This window comes from Canis aureus, chromosome 26, assembly GCF_053574225.1.
Source record: "Canis aureus isolate CA01 chromosome 26, VMU_Caureus_v.1.0, whole genome shotgun sequence".
Classification (NCBI taxonomy): Eukaryota; Metazoa; Chordata; class Mammalia; order Carnivora; family Canidae; genus Canis; species Canis aureus.
The window spans coordinates 49,278,138-49,304,421 of NC_135636.1; the positions used below are offsets into that span (position 1 = coordinate 49,278,138).

Below are 26,284 nucleotides of genomic sequence, written 5' to 3' on the forward strand. Positions count from 1 at the left end.
AGTTGCCTTCCTCATGCCCGAGACCTGCAGGCAAGTTTTAAAGATTTAACTACAGCTCGGCCATCAACTTGATGAGCAATGTACTGAATGGCTCTGCTTCATCTCCCAAGAGGAGCACTCCCAGGACAGAGATTCATTTACAAAACAACGTGAAGCACATTTCTTGCTTAAATCCCGACAGGAGCAGTTCTCCACAGGTTTTAAGTGTATGATAAAAAGTGAAGACCACAATTTAGTACTTTTCCCCTCTAATCTATGCTTTTAGTAATTATTGTCATTTAGACTACTGGCTAAGGAAGCTGCACAGGAGAATGAGGCCAGTGGATAAAAACCCGTCCACCACTCTGCCGTGCCTTCTGCAATTCAAAGATAAGGGACAGTGAGAGCCTCAACAAGAGGCTAATTTTGTCAACTGATACCATGAAAAAGAGAACTTTCTATCCTGAGACATTTAAAACATCTTTTCTGTTTCCCTCTGCTCATGAGATACTAAATCTGCCTCCCCCCACCATAAGAAACTCTGGTTTGCAAGGTCCTAATCCTGCAGCAGTACATGGTTCCTATGAATAAAAAAAAGTCCAAAGGAAAACAAAAACCAACAGTGAGAGTGAACCATACTTTAATTTATTGGCATTGTCAACCTAGGACAAGACAGGGATTTTTTTTTTTTCCATGAAGGGAGATCGTTTTCAATCTGCCATAACATGTACCCACACATCTTCACCTCGGAAAATGTAGCATTTCAAGCTTTAGTCAGGGTCTAGGAGGAAAGAAGAAAATGCACCAGTTGCTAGTCTTTTGTGTTTTCTTAAAAATGCAACATGAACATGGGCAAGGACTTCCTTGTCACGAACTGTATAACTCTGGCGTCACTTTGCATGGCTGATGCTGATTCTTGGCTCTTGGCTGTTAGAAGTGCTGGTTCACCTGCATGGCCCTGACTGAATGGGGGACTCTTCCCTCCTAAGCAGGACCAAGTACACTCCTGGCAATAAAGAAACTACTCTGCCTTTAAAAAGACACTAAAAGCCCCCTGTGCTCCTGGGCTGGGAGCATCCCCTGCAGGGCATATGGAGAGCAGTTTTGTTGTTCTGTTTTGTTTACTGTAGCTGGACACCATTTCCTGATCCCAAGGACATCACAAGGTCAAGGTAGCTTGATGCAGAGTTTGGCTCGGCTCTGCTGCAGGGTCTCAGTGATTTTCTCAGCTAGCTCATTGTTAAAACAAAACAATGCAAGATAAAACCAGGTCTCATTACTTAGAATTATGAGATGAGACAGAGAGCCCCTAGAAAAAGGGCTACATTCAAAACACCGCATCTCCAGACTCATAATAAAATATTTACTAATTCAAAATGGAAATGAAAAGTGCTTAGGGGAGACAGCTCCAATAAGTAAAATTGCTCATAACCACAAGCTGCCAAAGGATTCATATTGATCACATTTCCTTGCTACTGCAGGTCTGATGCCTTTTTTAAAGCCAAACAAGAAAATTAAATCTGAAAAACATCTCTCTGGTTATTTGCCTTGCTTATCTTTGAAATAACAACGTCAAGAAGAAGTTTGGAGATCAAATCACTTCGGTAGTTGGGAACGAAGAGTCAGAATTTATCAACTGTACAAAACTGTTATTGCACAGAATTCACTCTACATGTCCCGTATCTCTGGAGAAGAAAGATGAACCAAGGCCTTCGAAAGAATCAGAAGTTTAGCAAAAACAGTTGTCACTGCAGGGTCTTGCAGATGTTACTGCTTGATAAAATCACAGGACCCTTGCCTGTGCTTGTAGCCGTCATGTTCAGGAAGCGGTCATTTGTGAGAACATTAGCAGATGTGGGGGAATAAAGACGCAAAGAACCGCAATTTGTCATGCCCCTGAACTGTTATGTAACTCCGACAGCAATTACAAAAAGTGGGGAGTTTATCCTCCAAATTATTTGATGTTGTGCAGACAAATGAAACAGGTTTAATTAAAATAAGATGGCTCTCTACCTAAGCACTGCTAAATGAGCTGAAAATCAATGTGCCAATTATTTCTGCTTGTCAGGGCCCGAAACAAGATTCTTTTATGATGCCACAGGAATCCTATCACCTGTATGCTTTAAATTATTACCCTGCTAAATAACATCTGAATGTACTGATTGACCAAAAAAACGGTCAGAATTCAAAACTAAAATTACTTTGTTTTGAAGGTACTCTAAAAACAAGATGCAAGTCTTCTCTAACAAATCAGTAACTTACAGATTACTCCTTTTTCACTTTCACAATTTTTACGGTGCTGCCGGAAGTCTTCTCGGCATTTGCTTTGAATTCTGTCTTCAGTGCCTCTCTCACTGCTTTTGCACAGATCTGGGAGTATCGGATGTAGCTGGAAGTAAAAGATAACATAAAATTAATGTTCAATGATCCGACCAAATTGGTATTACTTTTTTTTTTCTTCCCATACTTAATTTTGGTTAGATTGTACATTATTGTAGAACTGGATTGAAAAATGATCCGTGCCAGAAGCAATCTACACAGAGAAAAAGACCAGAAAGAAATGTACCTAAGTCTTAATTGACATTAGGATGGGTAATCTTTGGTTTTTCTTCCTTGTACCATCTTCCCTCTTTAGTACATGTTAAAGTAAAAGATACATAATGATTTTAAAAAAGAAAAATCCGGGATCCCTGGGTGGTGCAGTGGTTTGGCGCCTGCCTTTGGCCCAGGGCGCGATCCTGGAGACCCGGGATCGAATCCCACGTCGGGCTCCCGGTGCATGGAGCCTGCTTCTCCCTCTGCCTGTGTCTCTGCATCTCTCTCTCTCTGTGTGACTATCGTAAATAAATAAAAAAAAAAAAAAGAAAAATCCCACAGTACAGGAAGTAGAGCAAAATGTTATGAGAGGCTATAAGTATTTCCCCCCACCTTTTTTTTTTTACTTAAGTTTTTTTTCTTTATGCTATTCTTACAAGATAAAGTATATGTAATTAAGAGGAAGAAAACTATTTTGAATTCAATAGTTCTTCCTCTGATTACTTCAAGGTTTTCTTGAGAGAATATTGGATTTTGTTCTACAAGTCTGCCACTGATGACACTTCCCAATTAAGGTTTCTAAATGAAACTGAAAAGTCCTTACAGAACATCCTCAATTCTAACAAAACATCTAACAGCCTGCTTCCTGTTTGGTAGATGGACTCCCATCAACATCTTATTTTCCAAAAAATGTCAGCTCACTTTTTACACTTTTTGAAAACAGGAAAGGGGGGAGGGGGGAAGGAGTGCTGCTGTCTATTTTCTTAGGTTTCAGATTTGTTTTTTTGGGCCAGAGGCAGGCATTTCAATGCCTCCTCAGGCTCTGACTAATTGGGCTGACCTTCAGGCTGCTCCATCCTTCCGGAGAGCTTATGCACCTGTAGACGCGAGAGAATCAACCAGGAGGATAACGATGCGAGCCCCGCTGGGGCGGGGGGGGGGAGGGGGAAGGGGGGGCACCGCACCTGTCAGAGCAGGTGCTCAGTAACCCGCCCCGCGCCTGGGGCCTGGGTCTCCCTCGGCGCCCGCCGTCATCGTCCCCGGGGCCGGGCCTCCGGCTGCTCCGCGTCGCGCACGTGCCCGCGGTGCCACCCGGTCAGCTCACACGGCAGCGGGTGCACGAAGCCACAGGTGTGAAGGCGGGGACCCCCCCCCTCGGCCCCGCAGGTCGCGTGGTCGCGCGGGCCGCACGCGGGAGCTCCGGCGGCCTCCACTGCTCTCGCCGACCGGGGTCAGCGGGGTCCCCGCAGGGGCTCGAGGCTCCCCCCGCCCCCCGCCGCCATCTTGGGCCCGCGCTCCCCTCCCCCCGCCGTCGCGGCCCCGACCCCCGCCCCCCGACCCCCGCCGTGACCTCCGACCCCGGGCCGCGCCGCCGGCCCCCCGCACCCCCGAAGCGCGGGTCTACCTGAGTCCAGCCTGTCGCCAGTACGCCACCATGATGTCGCGAGCGCGGGCGCGTCGGGTCGAATCGCGAGGACGCCTCAATGTCGGCTCTGCGCGCGGCCCAGCGACAGGAAGGTCAGGCTTGGGAACCGGAAGAGGCGGGACTCCGGACCTGCCAATCTCACCGCCTCTTGCCCCGCCCGCCCTCCCAAGCAGCCCCTGCTGCCCCGCCGCGGAATCCCCCCGACGCCGGGAGCCAATGGGGGCGCGCGGCCGGGGCCTCGGGTGCCAATCCCCGGGCGGGCCGGCCGGCCGCGCCCCCCGATTGGCTCCGCGGGAGCCCCGGTGTACCCCGCGGGCTTCCGTAGTACCCCGGCGGGGCGGCGGGGGCGGCGGCGGGGGCGGGAGGGCAGCCGAGGGCGGCGCGGGCTGCCCCCCACCCCCCGCCCCGGGGCAGCGGCCCGAGCGAATCCCGGCCCTGACGGCGCGCGCGTGCGCTGCGGGGGCCGCCCCGACGTGCGCCCCCGGGGCCAGAGGGCGGGGGTGGGGCGGGGGGTGGGGCAGGGGGCGCCAGGGCCGCGGGGCACACGGGCACGCCACAGTTCCGAGGGCAGTTTTCAGGGACCAGGAAGGTTCTCGCGAAGGAACAGAACAGCTTCCGTCTTTAACGCTAGGCAGGGTGAGATGCCCCGGCCGCCCGGGCCTCCCGAATCCACGGCTCCCGCGAGCTAAACGTCAGGGAAGAGCCGCAAACTGCCGGCTACTCAACCACAGCGGAAAATGAGAACTTCTGGAGTTTTGTCATTAGATCAGAGTAAAAAAAAAAAATCAAACAGGATAAAAATTTGCTTAGAAATCTTTTTATCATTAGGGCGTTACACCTTTTTTTAGAACAAGTATAATTTTACAGAAATTATACAAGGAAACTTTTTATCAAAGATCAATATTTTGCAATGTTTTGTTTAATTGAAACGTTATTTCATTTGTAAAAACCATCTCCGGTTACAAAAAATAATCAAAAACCTCATTGAAGTTGCTTTTACAAATGTCCTAAGAAGTTTTAAGCTAAACAACATTTTAAGTAGAAACACTAATTTTTAAATAGTTTGGTATATTATTTCTATGGTTTATGTACATATACTAACTGGTTTCTTTTACAGGAAACCCAGTGAGTTTATTACATGAAGCACTGTAAAATAAAGGCAAGAGCTAATCACCTTTTAACAAAAATACTCCGTATGCAACAACTGCAAATATCAAAGATATTATTTCCTGGTTGGTAACTGCCTGCTACAAAATATGAAATACATTTACTGGATTATTTTTCAGATTGCAGCTGCCCTTAGCATCCAAAATAACTGATTTCCCGTAAGGATAAGCTGCAAAGCACTTCACATAGTGGTTGGCTTAGGTCAATGCTGCTTCTCTCATTATTATTCTTTTTTTTCTTCCCCACCGCCCCCAACCCCCCGCAGTTGCACCGTATTATTAAAAACACTAAGTACCTGGGATTTATGCTTCAGAAAGACATCATTTGAGTAATTTCAAATGACATACAGCTCTTCATGTAAAAAAGATGTTTTGTGGTCACAATTACTTCAAAAAGTAATTATATTCAAATAACCTGACATATCATGCTTTAGCAATTCCAGAGCCATGATTCTGACACATGGCAATTTATAAGTTAGGCAAATGTGAAATGCTAAAAGATGTTAACAGCTGTTCTTCTGTTTAAGTTTAGAGTGCTGCAAAATTCCGGTAATGACTTTATTTTTTCAGTGAACATCACCAGCCCACGGTATAAGCATACTAAGTCATAAAGTACAAATCTGAGGAAGGTAGTACCTTTCCTAAGTTCCAAAATTTTGGCAAATTAATACAGTACTTTTATACATTAAAATACTTTTTTTGTGGTTGTTGGGAGTTATAGATTATTTTAGGGATAATTTTCACTCCGAAAATATAAGTACCAAAACAAAACACTGGTTTTTAATGGTGGTTTATAGCAGAGCAAGTTATTTTATACAATATGTCTTTTCAAACTATGTAATTTCTCCTTTTAGAGAGCATTCCCTTGTGCAAGCTCTTGCAGTTTATTGCAGCAGGGTAATTCTATGTATTTAGGTGGCTCTGCTTTGTTCTGAGGTTGGTCCAAAGCCAGGTAGAGTTCACAATGCATGAAAAGCTTTACCATTCTACCTTAAAGGAGATTTAATATGCCAATATGATTTTCCAAGTACTTTTCAAAAACTGTTCAATTTTCACAAAATACTGGAATCCTCAAAATCAGATGGTCATTTCAAACAATACTTCAGATGATCCCTTTTATTTAGAAATCCTATACCTCTGTGTTTTGATCAGAAGTCCTATAGCTTTTCTTCAGCTTATTAAAAAAAAAAAAACCCTCTACCTAAAATACAGTTTTATTTTTTAAATAAGAAATAAATATACTGCCGGTTTGCAGAGACCTGGGGAGTGGATGTGGAGCACCAATTTTCAGCCTCATTTCTCTACAAACGCTGCTGCTGCCATCGGCGTCCTTATGCTCCCTCTCGCCGAAGCCGCCAATTCTTCGATCTCAGCATTTAATTTATGTATCACCCATTCCATTGCTTCTCGGCCCTTAAAAAAAAAAAATCCAACACATTGATTGTTACCAAGTGAGAGCAGAGGCACATATCCAATGAATGGCACATCCGGAAATAACAAGGAGCATTTACAAGTATAACTAAACCTCATCAGGATGGATTGTTCTTGTCCTTGCTTTTTTTTTTTTTACTTTAATATTACTTACCAAATATTGAATGCCTTGGGCAACTGGATTGATCTAAAAACTCATTTTTATTTTGCATTCAGAGGATGTTTTCAAAAGATTCCACGATTCAATGATGATGATCATTTTATTTCAGGTTAGAGTGGTCCCTTTGGGGTGGGGTCAAAAGGTCACACCCATTTTTTTGGTCCATTATTTTATTTATTTACTTAAAGATTGTATTTATTTATTCATGAGACACACACACAGAAAGACAGAGACACAGGCAAAGGGAGAAGCAGGCTCCATGTAGGAAGCCCAGTGCAGGACTCAATCCTGGGACTCCAGAACCACACCTGGAGCCAAAAGCAGACGCTCAACTGCTGAGCCACCCACAGGTCTCTTTTAGTCCATTATTTTAAACCAAAATCCTGGATAAGGTGCTGAAAGACCTGGTCCCCGATTCCCTCTTCAACCAGTCTCTCCTGGTACTTTATGCAGGTTCTTGAAGAAAGGAGGAGTATTTCCTGCTTCCTCTCTCAGGGCCTTTGCACATGCAGCCCCTCCGCCACAGGCTTCCCAGCACATCCCTCACAGTCGATGTGTCCCTCATTCAGCACTCAACACTTATGAAATACTTGCATCTCTTTGTACTCTTCCTTTCCTAATGACGTGATTAACGTCGACTTCCTCTTAATTCCACGAGGGCAGGGACCATACTTGTTTTGTTACCTGCTAGTCCCTAGTCTAGCCTAGCACTAATAGAGAAGACATCTGTAAGTATCTTTGCAGTGCTGAATAATTCCATTAAACGTGTGTTAGACTAGAATGCATTAAGTATCTCTTTCTTGAAACTTATATTGTTTTATATCCTGCATTCTCCAAGGGGGCAAATATCAGAGGTGGGGAGATGTAAAAAAAATAAAAATAAAAAAAAATAAAAATAAAAATCCTCACTCTTTTAATGTACAAAGTACACCTTCACCCTTTCATTCATCTCTCCATGGTGTTAAATACTTTCATGTGCTGGTGGCCGTTAGAGAAAAAGAATGTCTAAAATGGACCTGCGGGTTGGGTTGCAGGGCAGAGAGGATAATGAAAAAGGCTGAGAACTGGCATCTTAAACAACAGTACACAGTGACATCACCAAGTACTTCTCTCAGGCTTTTCAGGTCTTCTCATTTGCGATTCATGCCCAACCTAGCAAGATGGCTGACTGATCTTCACTTCACAGACGGGGAAACACAGAAAAGTTCTGAGACACAGAAAAAGTTAACTTAATTGTCCAAGGTTGAAAGGCCGGAAGAGTTACGGCTTGCACATAAATCCAGGGGTTCCAGCCCCCAGAGCCTATGCAAGAAACTGCCTGTATGAATTCTCACTGCATCGTGGTTGAGAGTCTGTTTGCCAGGACAAACACACGCTTGGTACTAAGCTCTTCCAAGACAGGAAACCCTTGAATAAGGATCAGGGAGCAGCCTCACTTACTTTATTAGCATTTGAAGATATCGTGCTCGCCATCAGTCCTTCAAGGTAACTGCTAAGACTGACTCCTTTCACACTGATTATGGCTTCTTGAGTCAAAACAGTTCTGGAATACGATACATTCACATCGTTTCAGAATGACCTTTCATTTTTTAAGAGACATATGATAAAAAAATTAAAACACCTGGTAAAAGAAGTTTGTCAAAACATTTTTTACTCACTTTTCTGGGTCCTGAGGATGTGGTTTGTATATAAGTCTTTCATCTACTGAAACCATATTTGTAAATGAAATCTACAGAATGAAAAAAAAAAAAAAAAAACTCCAATCACTTTGGAACGAAGATGAAAAACACTTATGAAATTAATTCACAAACCAAAATCATGCTAGGTAATTATACAAATAAACCGCTTTGATATTATTGCAAAAACAGAACTTAAATTTCACTATTCACTGCTTCCTTTTTATTATAAAAATAATGAATATGACAAAAGCATTACAGTAAGAATGTGCACATGATCCCAAATTCATTTTATTGTGTGCTGTCCCCTGGAAACAATAAGGAGCCTCACTGGAGCAGTGAGGCTAAGCTGCAAACAGGAAAAGACAATACAACATATAATCATTGATTTCTTAAGCTACAGTGAAGAGTAAATATTCACCTGTACATCAACCATAAAAGAGACAAAAAAAAAAAACAGCTATTAGTTTAAAATCAAAACAAATGGGAGCCAAAACTTACATTAGTAGATTTAAGTTCCATTGTCTTCTCTACAGGATCAACTACAGAATGTTCCTGCACGTATGTTTTAGTTCTTGCCGCGCCAATAAGCTAAATAAAACGTTCACAATTAGTAATCAGAGGAGGAGGGATTTCTTAGCAAGCGTATCAATATTTTATTTGAAGGTAAAAATGTGTTAGTATCTTGAACTAAAAAATCTGTTTCATAAAAGACAGAAGGAATCAGACAAAGGTCAGAAATGAGGCCCGTCTGAGGGTAACAGGAATTCACACACCATGAATGAGATGAGACTGCCAGATACAAAAACCCTTCCCAGAGGCAATTAGCGACCAGCCCGGGGAGAACGCGTGCCGTATAAAACAGACACTGAAACCGCCAAGGTGTGACAACGGAGCACTGAGCCTGAAATATGGAAATCAGAATATTTGGGTAAACATGGCATCTGGAGAAAGGAGAGCTCGGGAATATCTGTCAATATTTTCCTAGAGCAGTCTGAGGGAGAGGGTGCTGCGGCTTCGTTGTCCAGACAGAAAAACGACGATCTCATGAGGGAGGATAATGCATCCCGTCCAGGGTCACTGCTGTGCTTGGACTTCAAGCCAGCCCCCCTGACCTTGCTTATTTCTGTGTCCCTGCTATCCAACGCAGGCATTTGTGCATACAAAGCAATTAGGACACTTCTGTTGAAAAATGTGTCCTTTAGTTTTCTGAGTGGACCTCCCTTCCCCAAGGAGAAAGAAACGGGAGTCTGCTTATTATACCAGAGTTCTCTCACATTGTAATCATCTGGCACTCCAGTGTCTTGCTGGTTAAATTGGCTCATTAAAGCCTGCTCACATGTAACTGAATAGAATTCTGTTTTTAAATGTATGGGGAGGAGACTCAAACCTCGGAACGACTGTGGCCTAGCTGAGTCTGAGAGTACACTCTCACTTAGTGTCACGACCCACCATGGACCACAGCCACTGTCAGCTAACCATCACCACCAGCCCCCAGCCTCCAGATCTCACTACTGGCCTGGAGTGGTTGGCAAAAGCAGGAAAAGCAGAACAGAACTCCTTTTAGATTACAGAGCATTAGCTGGCTTCCTTCAGAAGGTTTTATCAGGCGCCTTCATGAAGACTGTAATAATATTTCCAATTCATTATACACTAATAACTCAAGTTTATTATAATACAATTTGAACTGATGCAAAAATGACATTCAGAATCGGCTCCCACAACCTATTTGAAATTATAATGTGGTTTAGAAAACTTCTCTACAGCAGTCACATTTCCACAGGAATAAAGACACACTTACAGATTTCACAATGGAAGGCAGTCCCCACTCTGTGCTGAGAAGTCTATGGCTGTGCAACTTTCCAGAGGGATCTATATGTCTGTCCAACACATCAACTCCAACCACACTTGGGTTCATAGGGTTTGGGTATTTCTGCATTGCAGCTGTCGTAACAGTTTCCCATGGGTGGCTGCCGACATGAACCAAAAACCAAATATTTGAAAAATATGCATATAAATTATACCGTTTTTATAACCCTTCAAATCATTCTTTATAGTTGAAGCTTAATTAATTTAACTAGGGAAAATTATTTTTCTAAAACCCTGACTAAAAAATGATTTGGGGAACTCAATCTACATTTTGAACATATATAGAATTCTGTGTTTTCTCAGCATGCAGGCTTTATGGTACAACTGAGGTTTATAGAGATATAAATAGCCTATAATGCGTTAGAGTACAGTTTTTTTTTTTTTAGAGTACAGTTTCTTAAATAATCTTTCCTATTTACTCATGTTCACTTTCACATGTAAATTGTTTCTAAGAACCATGGATTCATAAAAATGTATTTTAAAAAAATATGTTTTACAAAAACAAACAGGAAAAATTGTTATTATTATACCATTTGTTGTTTTGTCTGGTCCAAGTTCCAAAAAGCTATAAAGATGTAACAAAAGTAGAACTTACAGACACCATAAATTCTTTTATTAGGGATTACAAAAAGACCCAAAGTATTATTGATTTAAATACTATAAATTAAAATATTTTTTCTGTATGTTAAGGTAATAAATAACAGTGGCCCCTCCAATCTTTATCCATGGCTTTTCCCAAAGGAGTGATTCTGATTTGTTTTGAAAAGGTCACTCAATATCATAAAGTATTTTTAAGGCGCTCTTAATATACTCTTTTCTAACATTCTCTCTTAATATTATCTTCTTGAAAAAGCCCGTGTGCTTGGATGATTCAAAATGTGATGTACATTTGTTCACAACTTGTGTGAATAAGATGCTGGTACAAAAGCCATCCTTTTCAAAAGAGCTCCTTATTAAGGACAATGCGTATTAGACGTGATTGAGCCCACCTGCAGTCTGATGCTACCCTATCTGCGCTCTTGTCTTCGTTGAAAGGAAAAAAAGATCTGGAGATAATGTTTCAAACCACATTTACCGATAAACCACACAGCATTACTTTTTATTTTTCTAAAAGCAAAATAGGTAGGCCATTAATCCAGTTCAACTTTTCAGAGAACTAAGCCTGACAACTACTTCTTGCCAATAGAAGGAAAATCTCAACACCATTCATTTCCCAGAACCTTGGACAACCAGTCCATTAAAAATAGACATTATTTTTAATGTTTTCATTTTTGCTATTATATAAATGAACCTCATTCTGTTTTTAATCTCAAGCCTTATTCAGCAATCAATGCAGCTATATAAGGGGAGCTACTTCATAAATCTAAACAGTCCCCACAAATAGAAGTGATACAGGCCGAGCACTCAGATTGTTACCGAGGCAACTATCTAAAATGAAAATCAGATGAACCCTGTCCCTGTCTCCATCTAGTCATATACCACGGTTAGCTGGCTTCCTTGCACTTATCTCTTTTCCCCATCCCCTCTAAAAAATTAATAATTGCACATGGCTTCGGAGTGGTTATGTATTACTTGTAATATAGACCTTCTCTGAGCCAACTCAAAAACACTGGTGTTGACTTAACTTGAACTAAGACTGCTTCATGAAACACAATCAGCTCAAACATTACACAGGATGCACATTAACAGTCTTCCAGCAATTAATCTGAACCCCACTAATGAAGTCATGTGAAAAGACCTGACGCTGGAAGACACTCAGAATGGCACCAAAGGGCAGAAGGAAATCTTACCCAACTGCCCAATATCTTCACCTATAAAGTGAGGTGGGTAGACATTTAGATACACTTAACTCCAGCCAGGCAGCAACAACATCTTGATTAATCTACCAATATGTAACCATTTCAAAGAGCCCTGGCACATAGGGCTCTATTCCTATTTGTTAAGGGAATCCATGAATGGCTCCACTTGGATGCCAACTATATGTGAAGCCTCAGAAGGAAGTGCTGGACAAATACGGGGAAGCCACTGAATGAGGACTTTGATGTTGCACACAGCAGCATCCTTAAGATAGGTAACACTTAAAAAAAAAAAAAAAAAAGATAGGAAACACTTGACAATGGTTAAGATTTGGGAGTGGAGATGGTAACTTCCATTTCAGGACCGAGTTTGAAGAGCCCATAGGACATGTAAGCAGAGATGTCTGGTAAGACCTGAAAATAAGGATCTGAAGTTCAAGAGAGGCTGGAGCCCATGATACAGATTTGGGTGTCATAAGTATGTATTAGCTGGGACCCTGACTGAACAGCCCAGATTACTTGGGAGAATCGGGATTGGAGCTGCTTCTCCCAGGACACGTCTAGCATTTGTTTAAAGTCTGTCTTCTGGGAGGAGGATCCCAGAGCTTTCACCAAATCTCAGAGAGACGTATAGCAAGAAGATTAAGAATCACTGATGAGATCCAAGACAAGAAGCCCATTAACAGAATCTTCTTAAACATTTACAATGGAGGGGAAGAGAGGAAAACACTTAAAAGCAGAAGGAATGGAGACAGCGGTGGCAGGGAGAAGTGTGTCAGGAAGACAGAATCAAGTTGTTTTTGTTTTTAAAGATTTTATTTATTGGGGAATCCCTGGGTGGCTCAGCGGTTTAGCGCCTGCCTTCAGCCCAGGGTGTGATCCGGGGTCCCGGGATGGAGCCTGCTTCTCCTTCTACCTGCGTCTCTGCCTCTCTGTGTCTCTCATGAATAAATAAATAAAATCTTAAAAAAAAAAAAAAAAAGATTTATTTATTCATGAGAGAGAGAAAGAGGCAGTCATAGGCAGAGGGAGAAGCAGGCTCCCTGTGGGGACCCTGATGCCAAACTCAAACCCAGGACCTCCCTGATGCGGATCGATCACCACCTGAACCCAAGGCAGCCCTCAACCACTGAGCCACCCAAGTGCCGCAGAATCAAGTTCTAAGAGGTGGTAATCAAGTTTAAAGAACTTCTGAAGCACCGAAATCCACAAGAGGACTGCCAGCAAGACACCATCCATGATCCCGAGGGCCGAAACAGAGTAGTAAAGACTGCAACCGGGTAAAGAGAAAGATTGCAAATTTAGTCTTTTTTTTTTTTTTACCCCCAAAGACTGTAAGCATTAGTGAAAGCATTAGGGAAAAAAAGGAATCTTCCCCGAGGCTAACATCATACTTCCCAGGACCCTCCTGGATGGGGCCTGATTCACTGAATACGGAAAAAGCTTCCAACTTCTTTTGAAACTGCCCTTGGAAACATGGTTTTGTTTTGTTTTCTTTTTTTTTTTTTTTAAATCAAATGGTCAGACTAAAACATACTGCAAAGCTATAAAAACTAAACCAGTGTGGCAAGAGCAGCGAGATGGGCGGGACGGAGCAGACGGCTCAAAAACGGACTCAAATGTCAAGGGCAACAGAGCGGAGGCCGAGGGCGGCTTTCAAGTGGAGGCTGCTTCCCCGGAGTAACTTAAACGGATTAACCGCTTCTTAGCGCCCCAAACGCCGCAGCTGCTGGTCCGCGCGGCTGCACGGCTGTTCCCCGCGGGCGGAGCGCCGAGCCAGCAGGAGGGGTCCCGTCCCCGCAACATGGGGAGGCCCAAGGTCGCGGGGCTCGGGGAACCGGACCCGCACCCCGGCTCACCCCGCAGGCACCGCACGCGACGCCGCCCGTGGCTCGGCGGGGACCGCGCGGCCGGAGGTGACACGCACGGGCCTCCCTCCCCGGGCACGGCCGACGACCGCGTGCCGACCCCCCCCCCCAGCCCGGGCGGCGGGGCGGAGGTCCCAGGCCCTCTCGGGGGGCGGGGGGGAGCCTGGGCCGCAGACTTCGGGTCCCCGCCCCTCCCCCACCTAGACTTCCGGTCCCCGCCCCTCCCCCACCTGGGCTCCGGGTCCCCCTTCCCCACCTGGGCTCGGGCCCCCGCCCCTCCCCCACTTGGACTTCAGGTCCCCGTCCCCCCACCTGGGCTCCGGGTCCCCCCTCCCCCCACCTGGGCTCCGGGTCCCCCCTCCCCCACCTGGGCTCCGGGTCCCCCCTCCCCCACCTGGGCTCGGGCCCCCGCCCCTCCCCCACTTGGACTTCAGGTCCCCGTCCCTCCACCTGGGCTCCGGGTCCCCCCTCCCCCACCTGGGCTCCGGGTCCCGCCCCGCCCCCACCAGGCCCGGCGCCTGGAAGCTTCCTGAGGGGCGCCCCGGCCTCGCCAAAACGGCCCGCCCACCCCGCGCCTGCCCCGTGCGCCCCGCCGCCCCGCCCCCCGCCCCAAACTTACTCAAAGACGTGCTCTGAAGTCCAGATCTTCATGGTGCCGGCGGCCCGCGCGGCGTCCGGGCGGCGCTAGGGGACAATGAGGCAAAAAAGCCACACTTGCCCCCGCCCCGCCCCCGCAGCCGCCCCGCCGGCCGCGCACCGCGCACCGCGCACGCGCCGTGGGGCCCGACGCCAGGGACGTCCCGACGCGCGGCCTCACGCCCTATCCCGTCCGGGTGTCGCCCCAGCCCGGCGCGCGGCGCAACGAGGCCCCGCCCCTTAGCGCCGGGCGCAACGCGCCGGCGCAGTTCGGGGGCAGCGCCCGGGGCCGCCGGTGTAGGCGCTGCGCTGTGCTGCGCAGGCGCGGCACGCGGCCGGCTGCCCGCCCCCTCGCGGGCGGCGCGGGGAGCGCGGGGAGCGCTGACCTCTGCGCAGAGTTGGGCCGGGCCCAGCCGCCGGCTCGCGCGCTCCTGCCCTGCTAGGCCCCGCGGGCGGCCGAGGGCGGCAGCAGACCCGCCTGCACCCGGGCCCTGCCGTGCGGCTGCTTGTCTTAACATGGACTGTCGGGCCCCAGAGTGCAATCGGGCGGCCAGCCCGCCCCCTCCCTCTCGGCCTGGGCCGTAGGGCCTCAACGTCGGCCGGACCACCAGCCGGCCCCCTCCTGCCTCTGTTGGGGCTGTGGGGGCCCTGAAGTCATCCAGACGACCAACCAGCCGCCTGCTATCTCAGCATGGACTGTAGGGCCCTCAGAGGCATCCAACCAACCAACCAGCCCCCTCCTGTCTCATCCTGGACTGTGAGGCCCCAGGGTCAGCCAATCACCCAACCAGCCACCCCTTCTCTCTGGTGGGACTGGGGGGCCCCTGAAGTCATCCAACCAACTAACCAGCCGCCTCTTCTCTCTATTGAGATGGTCGGGGCCCCAAAGTCATCCAACCAACCAGCCAGCCACCTCCTGTCTCAACCTGGACTGTGAGGGCCCCAGAGTCATCCAATCAACCAACCAATAAACCAACCAGCCACCTCCTGTCTCAGCCTGGACTATAGGGGCCCCAGAGTCATCCAGTCAACCAACCAACCAACCAACCAACCAGCCAGCCACCTTCTGTCTCAACCTGGACTGTAGGGGCCTCAAAGTCATCCAATCAACCAACCAACCAACCAACCAGCCAGCCACCTCCTGTCTCAACCTGGACTGGACTATGGGGGCCCCAAAGTCATCCAACCAACCAGCCAGCCCCCTCCTGTCTCAACCTGGACTGTGAGGGCCCCAGAGTCATGCAATCACCCAACCAACCAGCCAGCCAGCCACCTTCTGTCTCAGCCTGGACTGTAGGGGCCTCAAAGTCATCCAACCAGCCAGCCAGCCAGCCACCTCCTGTCTCTGTTGGGGCTGTGGGGGCCCCAAAGTCAGCCAGACAACCAGCCGGCCCCCTCCTGTCTCGGCCTGGACTGTGAGGCCCCAGAGTCAGCCAATCACCCAACCAGCCACCTCTTCTCTCTACTGGAACTGGGGGGCCCCTGAAGTCATCCAACCAACTAACCAGCCACCTCTTCTCTCTATTGAGATTGTCAGGGCCCCAAAGTCATCCAACCAACCAGCCAGCCACCTCCTGTCTCAACCTGGACTGTGAGGGCCCCAGAGTCATCCAATCAACCAACCAATAAACCAACCAGCCACCTCCTGTCTCAGCCTGGACTATAGGGGCCCCAGAGTCATCCAGTCAACCAACCAACCAACCAACCAACCAGCCAGCCACCTTCTGTCTCAACCTGGACTGTAGGGGCCTCAAAGTCATCCAATCAACCAACCAACCAACCAACCAGCCACCTTCTGTCTCAACCTGGACTGTAGGGGCCTCAAAGTCATCCAATCAACCAACCAACCAACCAACCAGCCAGCCACCTCCTGTCTCAACCTGGACTGGACTATGGGGACCCCAAAGTCATCCAGTCAACCAACCAGCTAATCAGCTCTGTACTCCTTCCTCTTGTCCTCCCAGCAATTATGACCTTGGGTGGGCAGAAGACATACAGACACAGAGAAACTAACATCAGACTGTGTGATGGGTGCCCAAATGAAGGGTGTACTTAGGAAGCATGGGTGCTAGTTGGAACAGAAGTGAAAACTTCATGGTGCTGAGTTTGTAGATGGGTCTTATCTCAGATGTCACCCCAAGAGAAAGATTCCTTCATCACCCTTCTATAGAGATCCTCCAAGTCCTAGTTCCTCCATCACAACATTCCATTGCATTTTTCTCAGCATGCATCACCCTCTGAGATAGTCTTGTTTATTTAACTTCCACTTGAATGTAAGTCCTTGAAGGTGATGATCTTGGCCGTTTTGCTCAATAAATGATTCTTAATACCTGGTATATAGTAAAGGTTCAATGATTACTTATTGAAAAATAAAAATTGTTTGTGGAATGAGCGAATTACTGAAGTCATCTAGTTTATCTGTTTAACTCCACTAGACTGCAAGCCCTCAAGGGTGAGGCTCTTGCCAGACTTCTTCAATGACCTCCCCATACCGACACAATAATTATTGGTTGCATAAGTGAGTGAATGACTAAGAAGTGAGGGCAGGCAGGAATGCCATGTGACGTCATATGCAGGTGAGCCTTGTCCAGTGGACAAAGTGCAGGGCCTAGTTTTCAGGTTCCGCCCTCCCTCCTCTTCCACCCCTCCTGTCCTTGTCCCTAACAGAACAATTTGCCATTTTAAATGATGGCTATGGAGCAAAATCTTTACATCTGGTTACTTAGAAGCCAGTTAGAGGCACTGCCTCATTCTTGCTCTTAGCTCATTTGATTGTTAAAAACAAATAAAAGCCAGGTTAATTTAAGAGGGAGGATATTTTTTTTTTAAATAGCTGAAGTCCTTTATATAGAAAAACAGAAAAATTACATTAGGCAGGAAGGAAATAATATGGTTGGGTAGTTGCTAAGTGCAATTTGTGGTACCTAGGACTTAAAAAAAAAAAGCCCTGTGGTACTTGGAGTGAATTCTTGGGGAGGTAATGCTTTAAAGAGTGGCTCAGCCTTGATTAAGATGTGAAGTTAATGTTGCCGGGTGTTTAAAACACTGGTTCAGGACCCGACAGCACAGTACAGCCTGTCCCTGCTATTCCTGGAGCTCCAGGATTCCTATTCTGTTTATTTTAGAGATTGCTATTCTTCCCTCTAATTCAAGATACCTGTTTTTCAAAATCATGAAAATGATTTTGTATCAGACTGTATCAGTCTATTGATTTTACTTGCTGCATCTGGAGTAAGTGATGGGGGCAGGGGCATGGAAGGATGGAGATTCAGAACCCAGGTATCTTTTCTATGTGTTTCCCCAAGGTAGAAGTAATACCACCTGGTACTTGGATTTGGAGAGCAAGACCTTTACGTAGATTATCTGTCAGAGACTCACTTAAAAACACACAGAGGAAACAAATGACTGGTTTTTAAATACCTAAGAAATGTATCACTGACTGTGCCTGTCCCAGAAACAGGGAAATTATTAGCAGGTCATTACTTTGACTCGATACAAAGTAGATGACTGGCCCTGGTGGCACTTGCTGCAGGGATGACACCCAATCCCTGGGTCTCCACACCCTTCCCTGTGCCTCGGGATGGAGGGTGGGGTGAGGGAGGGAAGAATGTAGGTGTGATTCCAACCATCAAGGAACCTCCAGTTGAGGATGCAAAGCACAAGTCAAGAAATAACTAGAAGACACTTAAAGTGAGGGTTGGACATTTGGAGCAAAGAGACCAAGGCTGTGAACTGCAGTCCCTGGAGCAGGCTCCATGGCAGAGCATGAGGCTGCTGGGAACTGCTGATAGTGGGGTCCAGAGACAGGCCTGGCAGAACAGGTGGATGAGGTCACGTGCTTCAACGGCAGCTCAGCCCCGGCTCCTTTCATGTCCTTCCAAACTTTAGTCATTCACGTGCCATCTTCACAATTTGCCCTATCTAACCTGTCCCATTATTACTTAGTTTTTTTTTCCCATCAGCTTCCTTGCAAAGACACTTACAGAGTTACTGTCAATAGAAAATTAGTATTTTTAAAAAAAAATATATATGCTAATTCCTAACTATTAAAACAGTAGGCCTGTGGGCTCCTGCTGTCTTTCATGTCCTCTAGGAGAGGGGATGCCTCACTTTGGGGTTCATCTCCAAGCTTTCTCTATATTTTTCGGACTCTTATCCATCCTCTGCAAATTGCAAACCCACCTTTTCCTCTGAACCTCTTGGCAATGACCTTTATCTCTGAATTCACTGTCAACTTCCCCCACTTGCCTCCATTTCTCTTTAAAAGAAATGGAATTCTTTAAAAGAATGCCATTCATTCCCATGAATCCTCTGTATTTCATCTGCACTCAGAGAGTGTGTTCTTTCTCTAATCTGTTTGCCTTTGCTCCTTTATTCACTCAACAAATGGCCTCAGATCATCTGTTTGAGGCCATCCCTATCCACACGGAGCTTATACTACTCCAGTGGTTTGCAACCGGGGCGATTTCCTCCAGGGGATGTGTGATCGTGTCTGGAGACCTCTTTGGCTGTCATGCACAGGGAGGGGCTGCTCCTGGCACCTAGCAGGCGGGAGCCAGGAACACTGCTAACACCCTGTGGTGCCCAGGATGGAGACAGTCCCTTGTGACAAAGAGGTACCTCACCCCAAATGTCAGTAGTGTGGCAGTGTGGAAACCCTGGGCTGTGACTACCAGGCCCTTAGAATCTGGCCCAGTCTTCCTGTCTGGACTCCATCGTTTGTCCTTCCATCCCCCAACTCAACTAAACCCTTTGGCTGCATCAGTTACTCACTGTCCCCAGTAGGCCCCACATTTCCACACCCTTGAACTTTGTACATGGTGTTCTCTGCCCAGAATGCACTTCCCCTTGCTTGCCTTGAAGAGTCTTACTCACATCTTGAGACTGAGCAAATACTCCACTCCTCTGAGTGCCTCACTGACATGCCTCTTCCCGAGCTTGGCACAGCGCTTTGCTTCTGCTTTGGTGCTCCTGTTGGCATTTAATAGACACCATATATTGTACTGTGTGTGTGTGTGTGTGTGTGTGTGTGTGTGAGTGTCTATACAACTTAGTCTGCTTGGGCTACTGTAACAAAATATCACAGGCTGGGTGGCTTATACACAATGGCTTATTCTCACTGTTCTGGAGGCTGGAAGTCTGAGACCAGGACATCAGCATGTTCAGATCGTGACTTCTTGCTGATCCTGTGGCAGAAGGGCAGGGCCAAGGGAGTTCTCTTGGGTCTCTTTTATTAGAGCAGTAATCCCATTTGGGAGGACTCCACTTTTATGACTTAAGCATCTCCCCAAGGCCCACCTGCTCATACCATCATGCTGGGCATTAAGATTTCAGCATATCAATTGTGTTGGCGGGGGGTTGGGGGGGTCAAGGTGGGGGGATACAGACATTTAAACTATAGTGGCCTCTGCATTAGAGGGACTGGGAACCTCTTATCTAACTTTTCATTTTTTTTGAGTCCTTGCTCTAATGTGGTTGCACAGGGGAGCAGGAATTATCAAAACATGAAGATACTCATTACGGAACCAAATACTTGTTACAAACTTGATGCTGAGAACACTGGCCTAGATCCTCACCTGTGGGGCCCTAGTGTTTGCTGGTTCATCTCTCACTGGTTGTTCGTGGCTGAAAATGCACCACAAAAATGAAATGGAAACTTTAGGAGAAGATGCACGCTCTGGTCAGTGTACGAGAGGGTGATGCTAGAGACCTCCTCCATCATAGACCGAATCACCAGGGGGTGACTCTGTGGGAATTGAGGCAGTTTACAACTGAGAAGAGAAAACCAACAAGGGATAGATCTCGAAGACAAAGCCAATTCTAAGGCAATCATTTCAATAGCTAGGGACTGGGAGCCACTCATGGGAAAACAAATCAACTCACTGAATATTTCTGTAAGGGTCTCCAATCCTGTGATCAAGCTGTGAAATCCAAATGGATTGTGTGGTGCTGTTCTTGGTCTGGTGGAAAAAGACTGTGGTAAAAACTAGCACTTGTGGGGCACCTGGGTGGCTCAATGGTTGAGCGTCTGCCTTTGGCTCAGGGCATGATCCCAGGGTCCTGGGATTGAGTTCTGCTTCAGGCTCCCCGCAGGGAGCCTGCTTCTCCCTCTGCCTGTGTCTCTGCCTCTCTCTGTGTGTCTCTAATGAATAAATAAATAAAATCTTTTTTTAAAAAAATCCAGCACTTGATTCATTCTGTATGATAAGAATACACACAGAGTTAACAGCTTTAGCCTAAGCTGCACATGTATCTCGTAATATATGTAAATATATATTCGTGCGTATATGTACCACTGCATATATGCATATGTATATAGGTGCATGTGCGTGTATAAAAACTGACTATGGTCATTTTGTATTTCATTTTTCAGGACGAAGCCTCAGCCACACTTTTTGTTTTTCACTATTTACTATGAAATTTTGGTGTTGGTTTTAGGTGGATTCAGTGGGCTAATTGGGCACCAATTATACACTGAGGATGAGGGCTTTCTGACCCCTCCGGGATCAGAAGGACACAGAGGCACAGTTAGGAGAAAGACATGGGAGGCCCCTGCAGTGAAAAGCAGGAAAGGCAGAGGCAGAGGGAGGGGAGGGGAGTTCAAGGCATCTCTGGCAAGGCCTGCACACACTTTCAGCTTTTCTGCTTGGTGACCCGAGCAGCCCTCACCCAACAGAGAGCCAGAGTCTGTCTGGCCACAGGATGGGTCAGAGAGGAGCGGCCTGCAAGGCTCCAACGTCCTGCAGCCTCCATGGTGTGGGGGGCTCCACTGGCACTTGGGGTGGGGGACAGGGGAGAGAATAGGAGGCATCCACGGTCTCGGGGACCCCAGGGGCCTTGCCAGTTCAGGGATCTCACGTTACTTCTAATTGGGAAGTGTCTTGAGTCAAATTCGATTTTGTTCCCATTAACGAGCAAGGATTTTGGGTAATTGCACAGAACTTCCCTTTTGTTTTTTTTTTTTAAAGATTTTATTTATTTATTCATGAGACACAGAGAGAGAGAGAGAGAGGCAGAGACACAGGCAGAGACACAGGCAGAGGGAGAAGCAAGCTCCATGCACGGAGCCCAATGTGGGACTCGATCCCGGGTCTCCAGGATCACACCCTGGGCCAAAGGCGGTGCTAAGCCACTGAGCCACCAGGGCTGCCCTGCACAGAACTTCCTATCCGTATGATTTCCCCCACCTCTTGTTGGCCTAGGTGTCTAACCAAGTTTTTACCAGGGTTTAAAAAAAAAAAAAAAAAGAAAAAGGAAAAGGCTCCTAAGTATGCCCAAACTCCTATCTTAAGAAACGAATCTCTTCTCCTGGGAGGACTTTTTCCAGTAACTGCTTACCCTGAGACATGAAGGATCTTCAAGCCGGATCTATTTGTCCTGTTAGTGGCCGCCCTGCGACCAGGCCGTCGAGGTGGAAAAGAACACCACCCTCGGCTGGACACTTGGCCTTGCTCGGGCGGTCCGCACAAAGGTCCGCAGCCCGGCCAGAGGGCCTTCCCGGGAGGACAGGAACGTCCCCATTGCACTCGTGCCCTGCGATGGGCAGCCTCTGCAGCCCGGTCACGTTGGCCTAATGCACTTTGCTTGGTCCCCGTTAGCACGTCCAGGACACGGGAAGGTGGAGGAGGGGCGCTGGCCTCACGCCCGAGGCCTGGAGACCACGGAGGCCTCACAGCAACGTTCGCGTGGACATATTTAGGAGCCTTTTCCCTTTTTCTTTCTTTCTTTTTTTTAAACCCTGGTAAATGACATTTCTTATTTGAAGTCACCCAGACAGTGGCCTGTTGTTCGGTGACCGTGGCCCAAATAGCAAATTAACTCCTTGCCCCTTGTATCAAAAAAGGGAGAAGGGGGTACAATCTGCGCGGAGATTCACCCTCTTTCTGTGAGGCATAATTAGGTTTGTGAAAGGAGACAGAGCCTGGCTTTTTGCTGTCTGTGGAGCTTGGCAATCTCCTGCATTTTGCTGGAGGCAAATTAGTTCTCTCTCTTTGCTGGAGGCAAATGGACCAATTCAGAAACAGATGAGGCCTTGTAGGGGGCTCCCCTTCCAAGTACCCCCATCCACGGGGGACCTTGGAAACAGGGAATTACAAATGCAGCTGCGGATTGGCCTGGGTCGGAATCAGACAGCTCCTTTTTGTGTGGCCTGTTCTTGCTTGACTTTATCTTGATGACCTTTCGGGTATAACATTTCAGTGGCCAACAGCGTGAACGCGGAGGGAAAGAGCAATTACAGCCACAACCCGCTTCCTGAAAGCTGTTCGGCTGGCGAGGCTTTCAACCGATCAAACCCCCGGGCTCCATCCCATTCGGTAATGAGTGGCGGGCAGTAGTGCGAGGTCCAGAAAGATCTGGTCTTTCTCCAAGGCGGCCCGGGCCCATCACGCAGATTCTCGCACTGGCAGGTGTGAGTCTCTGCCCAGGAAGGAGCCCGGGGCTACTGTTCCCACCGGTCACACAGCGTGACCTGCCAAGCCACCCTTCCTCCTGTGCGAGGTGGGGCGGGCGGGGGTGCCGCACTGTCTTCAACTGCTGGGCATTCAGAGAATTTGGGGGAGTCAACTTTTCCTTTATTATGGTCTCCTCTCTCTCTCTCTCTCTCTCTCTTTTTAAAAACTGTACTTAAATGCAATTTGCCAACATATAGGATAATACCCAGTATTATGGTCTTCTCGAGAGGCCCATTCCGCAAAAGTGTGACATTTTGTGTATATGGTACAAATTGTATTAGAATCCAGCACAAAAGGGTGGGAAGGCGGGAGAAAAGTCAGTTGTTTGCCATGAACCAGCTTGTAAGAGCTGGTCTGGTCCTTTCAAAAAAATTACATTCATTTCTCATCAAGACTCACTCAGCTCCCACGGTGCAGAGTACATGAAGGAGCTTACAGGCACGTGGGTAGAAGGTTCTTGAACACAGGTCCAACAGGAATATTCGGATGGTATTTTTCCAAAGACCCGAGGGTCAACAATACAGGCAGCAAGCGCCTGGGCCCCAGCAGGTAGCTCTCCTCCACCCACCTAAGAGTCTATTGCCTTTTGTGTCGCTATGACATATCCAGACTGGTTGATTCAGGTAGTTAATGAACAGGAGACTAAATGGGATTGTTGGCATCCAAGATGGAAACCAGAACATTGGGTGGCCAGCCTTGCTGGCAACGTGTAAGCACAGCCTTTATGCACCTGAGCATCATGTTGGGAAATCTTTAGGAAGAGATGCTGTAAGAGATATCGACTCCCCTCTCCTCCCTTGTCTTAAGCAAAATGAGATAAAACAGAACAAAAGAGCGTGGCCTTTCTATCTTTCTGGGTGCTTCTTGACCGACTGAGAGGACAGGAGGTCTATTCACATCCAAGATCATGTTGGAAATTTGCCAAGTGATGTTTCCATGAAGTATAAACTGAACTCATGCCATTCTAGACTATAGAGCAAACTAAACCCCAGCATTTAGGATCAGAAGGATGCAGAGGCTTGCAAGAATCCAGGGGTTTGGTCTTAGTCCTGGTGAGAGTGCTGGACAGAGGGAGCACTCCGGAAGGAAGGTTTATCTCCCTCACAGCTGTATGTCCTCTGCCTGGCAGAGGCTGAGCACAGTGCCAGGCATCAAGTAGCTGCTCCAAAAGAAGTGTTGAGTGAATAAAGGCATGATAGAAAGTCAAACCCCAGCATTAGGTGATGCCACATCTTATTTATGAATGGGGCCAACAAGAACATAGACAAGCTTATGAAACTGGACAATTCTCGGAATTGGGAACTTGGAAGGCACAACACGGAGGTCCGTAAGCTGGAGAGAACACACATGTCCTGGGGGAGAACCAGCAGGTGCCCGAGCCTGTGCCTTGCCCCCAGCAGCTCTGCGGGTAAGTCTCAGAGATTGAAGCAGGGGCAGGAGCCCAGCTGGTGGCTCAGCGCAGGCCTGGAGGGAGGGATGTGCCCACCGCCCAAACTGCCTTCATTTGAAAGAACAGCTGTTTGCCTGGGCCTAAGGCCGGGAAGAAAATGCTGAGCCATATGTCCTTAGTAAATCAGTGCGCGGCCCTATTAGAAGATGTGCCTGAGTGATTGATGGGAAGATAGCCAGGCGGCCCTGCATCCTGCTCTAGTCTCGTGCTGCAAGTTTGTTTAATGCTGAGACCTACCGACATCCACCCTGCTCCTGCCACTCCCATTTTTCATCAGAGAAATATTTGACAACCGCATGTACTCTAATGACTGTGGGAGGGAGGAAAGGAGATTTTCTTGGAGGCTGAGACTGCACAGTGCAGCATTGGCTCCAACAGAAAACGTCCCATTTTATGGCCTGTATGTTACTTTGAACAACAATGAAAATGTTTATGAGTACTTGCAGGCTGAGCTGTCATCATGAAATTATAGTCACATGGGCCTTTCTTCCAAACACTTCAGACACCTAGCAGGTGGGGAAACAGAGGCACCAGAACCTGCGTGTTGACAATTTGGGGAATGCAGTGAAGTAAAACTGTATCTGTATATCCAGGCTTTTTTCTTTTCTGAGTTGTCTTGTCACTGAGAGTAATAGTGTTGAAAAAGCCTTCTGTAAGAAGTAATTCCAGAGGTTTCTGATTTCTTCCAATGGCATTGACAATAACTCTGAATAAGATGAAATCCTCAGATAATTTCAGTTATTTACATTGACCAACTGGTATCTCAGCACAGATACATTTGGATATTTTTAACAGGATTTATCATCACATAGAACTGGTTGTATAGCTACTAAAATTTTACTTGGGGTGATTGTGATTTATTTGAAAAGCTAATATAGAACCTTTAAAGTTTTATTTAAAATTAATTGAAAAATACAAAAATCAATAGCTTTCTTTCATACCAGCAAAGATCATTTATAAGCAATGATGGAAAATTTTCATTCAAAATAACCCAAAATATGAGATACCTAGTAAGAAATCTTAACAAGAGGTACATAGGGCCTATATGAGGAGAATCATAAAAATTTCAGAGAAATGTAACAGGAAATTTGAATAAAGGAAGATGTACCATGCTCTTGGGCAGGAAGATTGAATGTTTTGATATGTCAATTTCCTCCAAATTAGTTTAATGAAATTCCAATCAAAATCCCAATAGGATACTTTTTTGTCACAGTTATACCTGGTAAAGCAATTTCAATGTTCATTTGAAACAAGAAATGAGTGAGAATAGCCAAGAAAGTTTTGAAAAGGCAAACAGGGGGGCTCCTGGGTGGCTAAGTAGGTTCAGCTCTGACTTTTGATTTTGGCTCTGGTCATGATCTCAGGGTTGTGAGATCCAGCCCTAAACTGGATCCACACTGGGTGTGGAGCTCACTGGAAAAAAAAAAAAGGCAAAGAAGGAAATTTGATCTATCAAATATTACAACATATTATCCAGTTATAGTAGCTAAAGTAGTGTACAGGGCAAATAGAATATTAAAAAATAAAATGTTTAAAAAATAGACACTGGACAAAAATGTGTAGAAAGAAATGGGTGGTTTTAAAATTAATCTTAGGATATATAATACTTTATCATTTAACTTAAACTGGCATTTCAAAGCCAAGGGGAAAGGATAGATCAGCAAACAAATGGTTCTGGGATGGTGTATTAAGTATTTGGGGAAAACGCCAGAAAGTCATATTATCTCAGGCTATATACCTAAACCAATTCTAGATTAACTAAAGAGATAAATATTAAAAATCTGATTATTCACACAGACTCAACTGAATAAATAAGACTGATTCACAAACACGGAAAAC

The 26,284-nt window shown here is 46.5% G+C and overlaps 2 protein-coding genes across 2 annotated transcripts; both read right to left on the minus strand.

The window, feature by feature from the left end:
* Positions 1–602: 602 nt before the first annotated feature.
* ATP5F1E (ATP synthase F1 subunit epsilon) lies at positions 603–4,079 on the minus strand. The gene is made up of 3 exons (XM_077873763.1): positions 3,920–4,079; positions 2,242–2,368; positions 603–760 (listed from the first exon to the last, which is right to left on the minus strand). Exons 1-2 carry the CDS (start codon positions 3,949–3,951, stop codon positions 2,245–2,247), a joined length of 156 nt encoding a protein of 51 aa, XP_077729889.1. The 5' UTR covers positions 3,952–4,079; the 3' UTR covers positions 603–760; positions 2,242–2,244.
* Positions 4,080–4,741: 662 nt separating this feature from the next.
* On the minus strand, positions 4,742–14,685 carry PRELID3B (PRELI domain containing 3B). Its single transcript, XM_077873764.1, has 6 exons — positions 14,526–14,685; positions 10,175–10,343; positions 8,875–8,964; positions 8,356–8,426; positions 8,138–8,240; positions 4,742–6,519 (listed from the first exon to the last, which is right to left on the minus strand). Exons 1-6 carry the CDS (start codon positions 14,555–14,557, stop codon positions 6,400–6,402), a joined length of 585 nt encoding a protein of 194 aa, XP_077729890.1. The 5' UTR covers positions 14,558–14,685; the 3' UTR covers positions 4,742–6,399.
* Between the last annotated feature and the right edge of the window lie 11,599 nt (positions 14,686–26,284).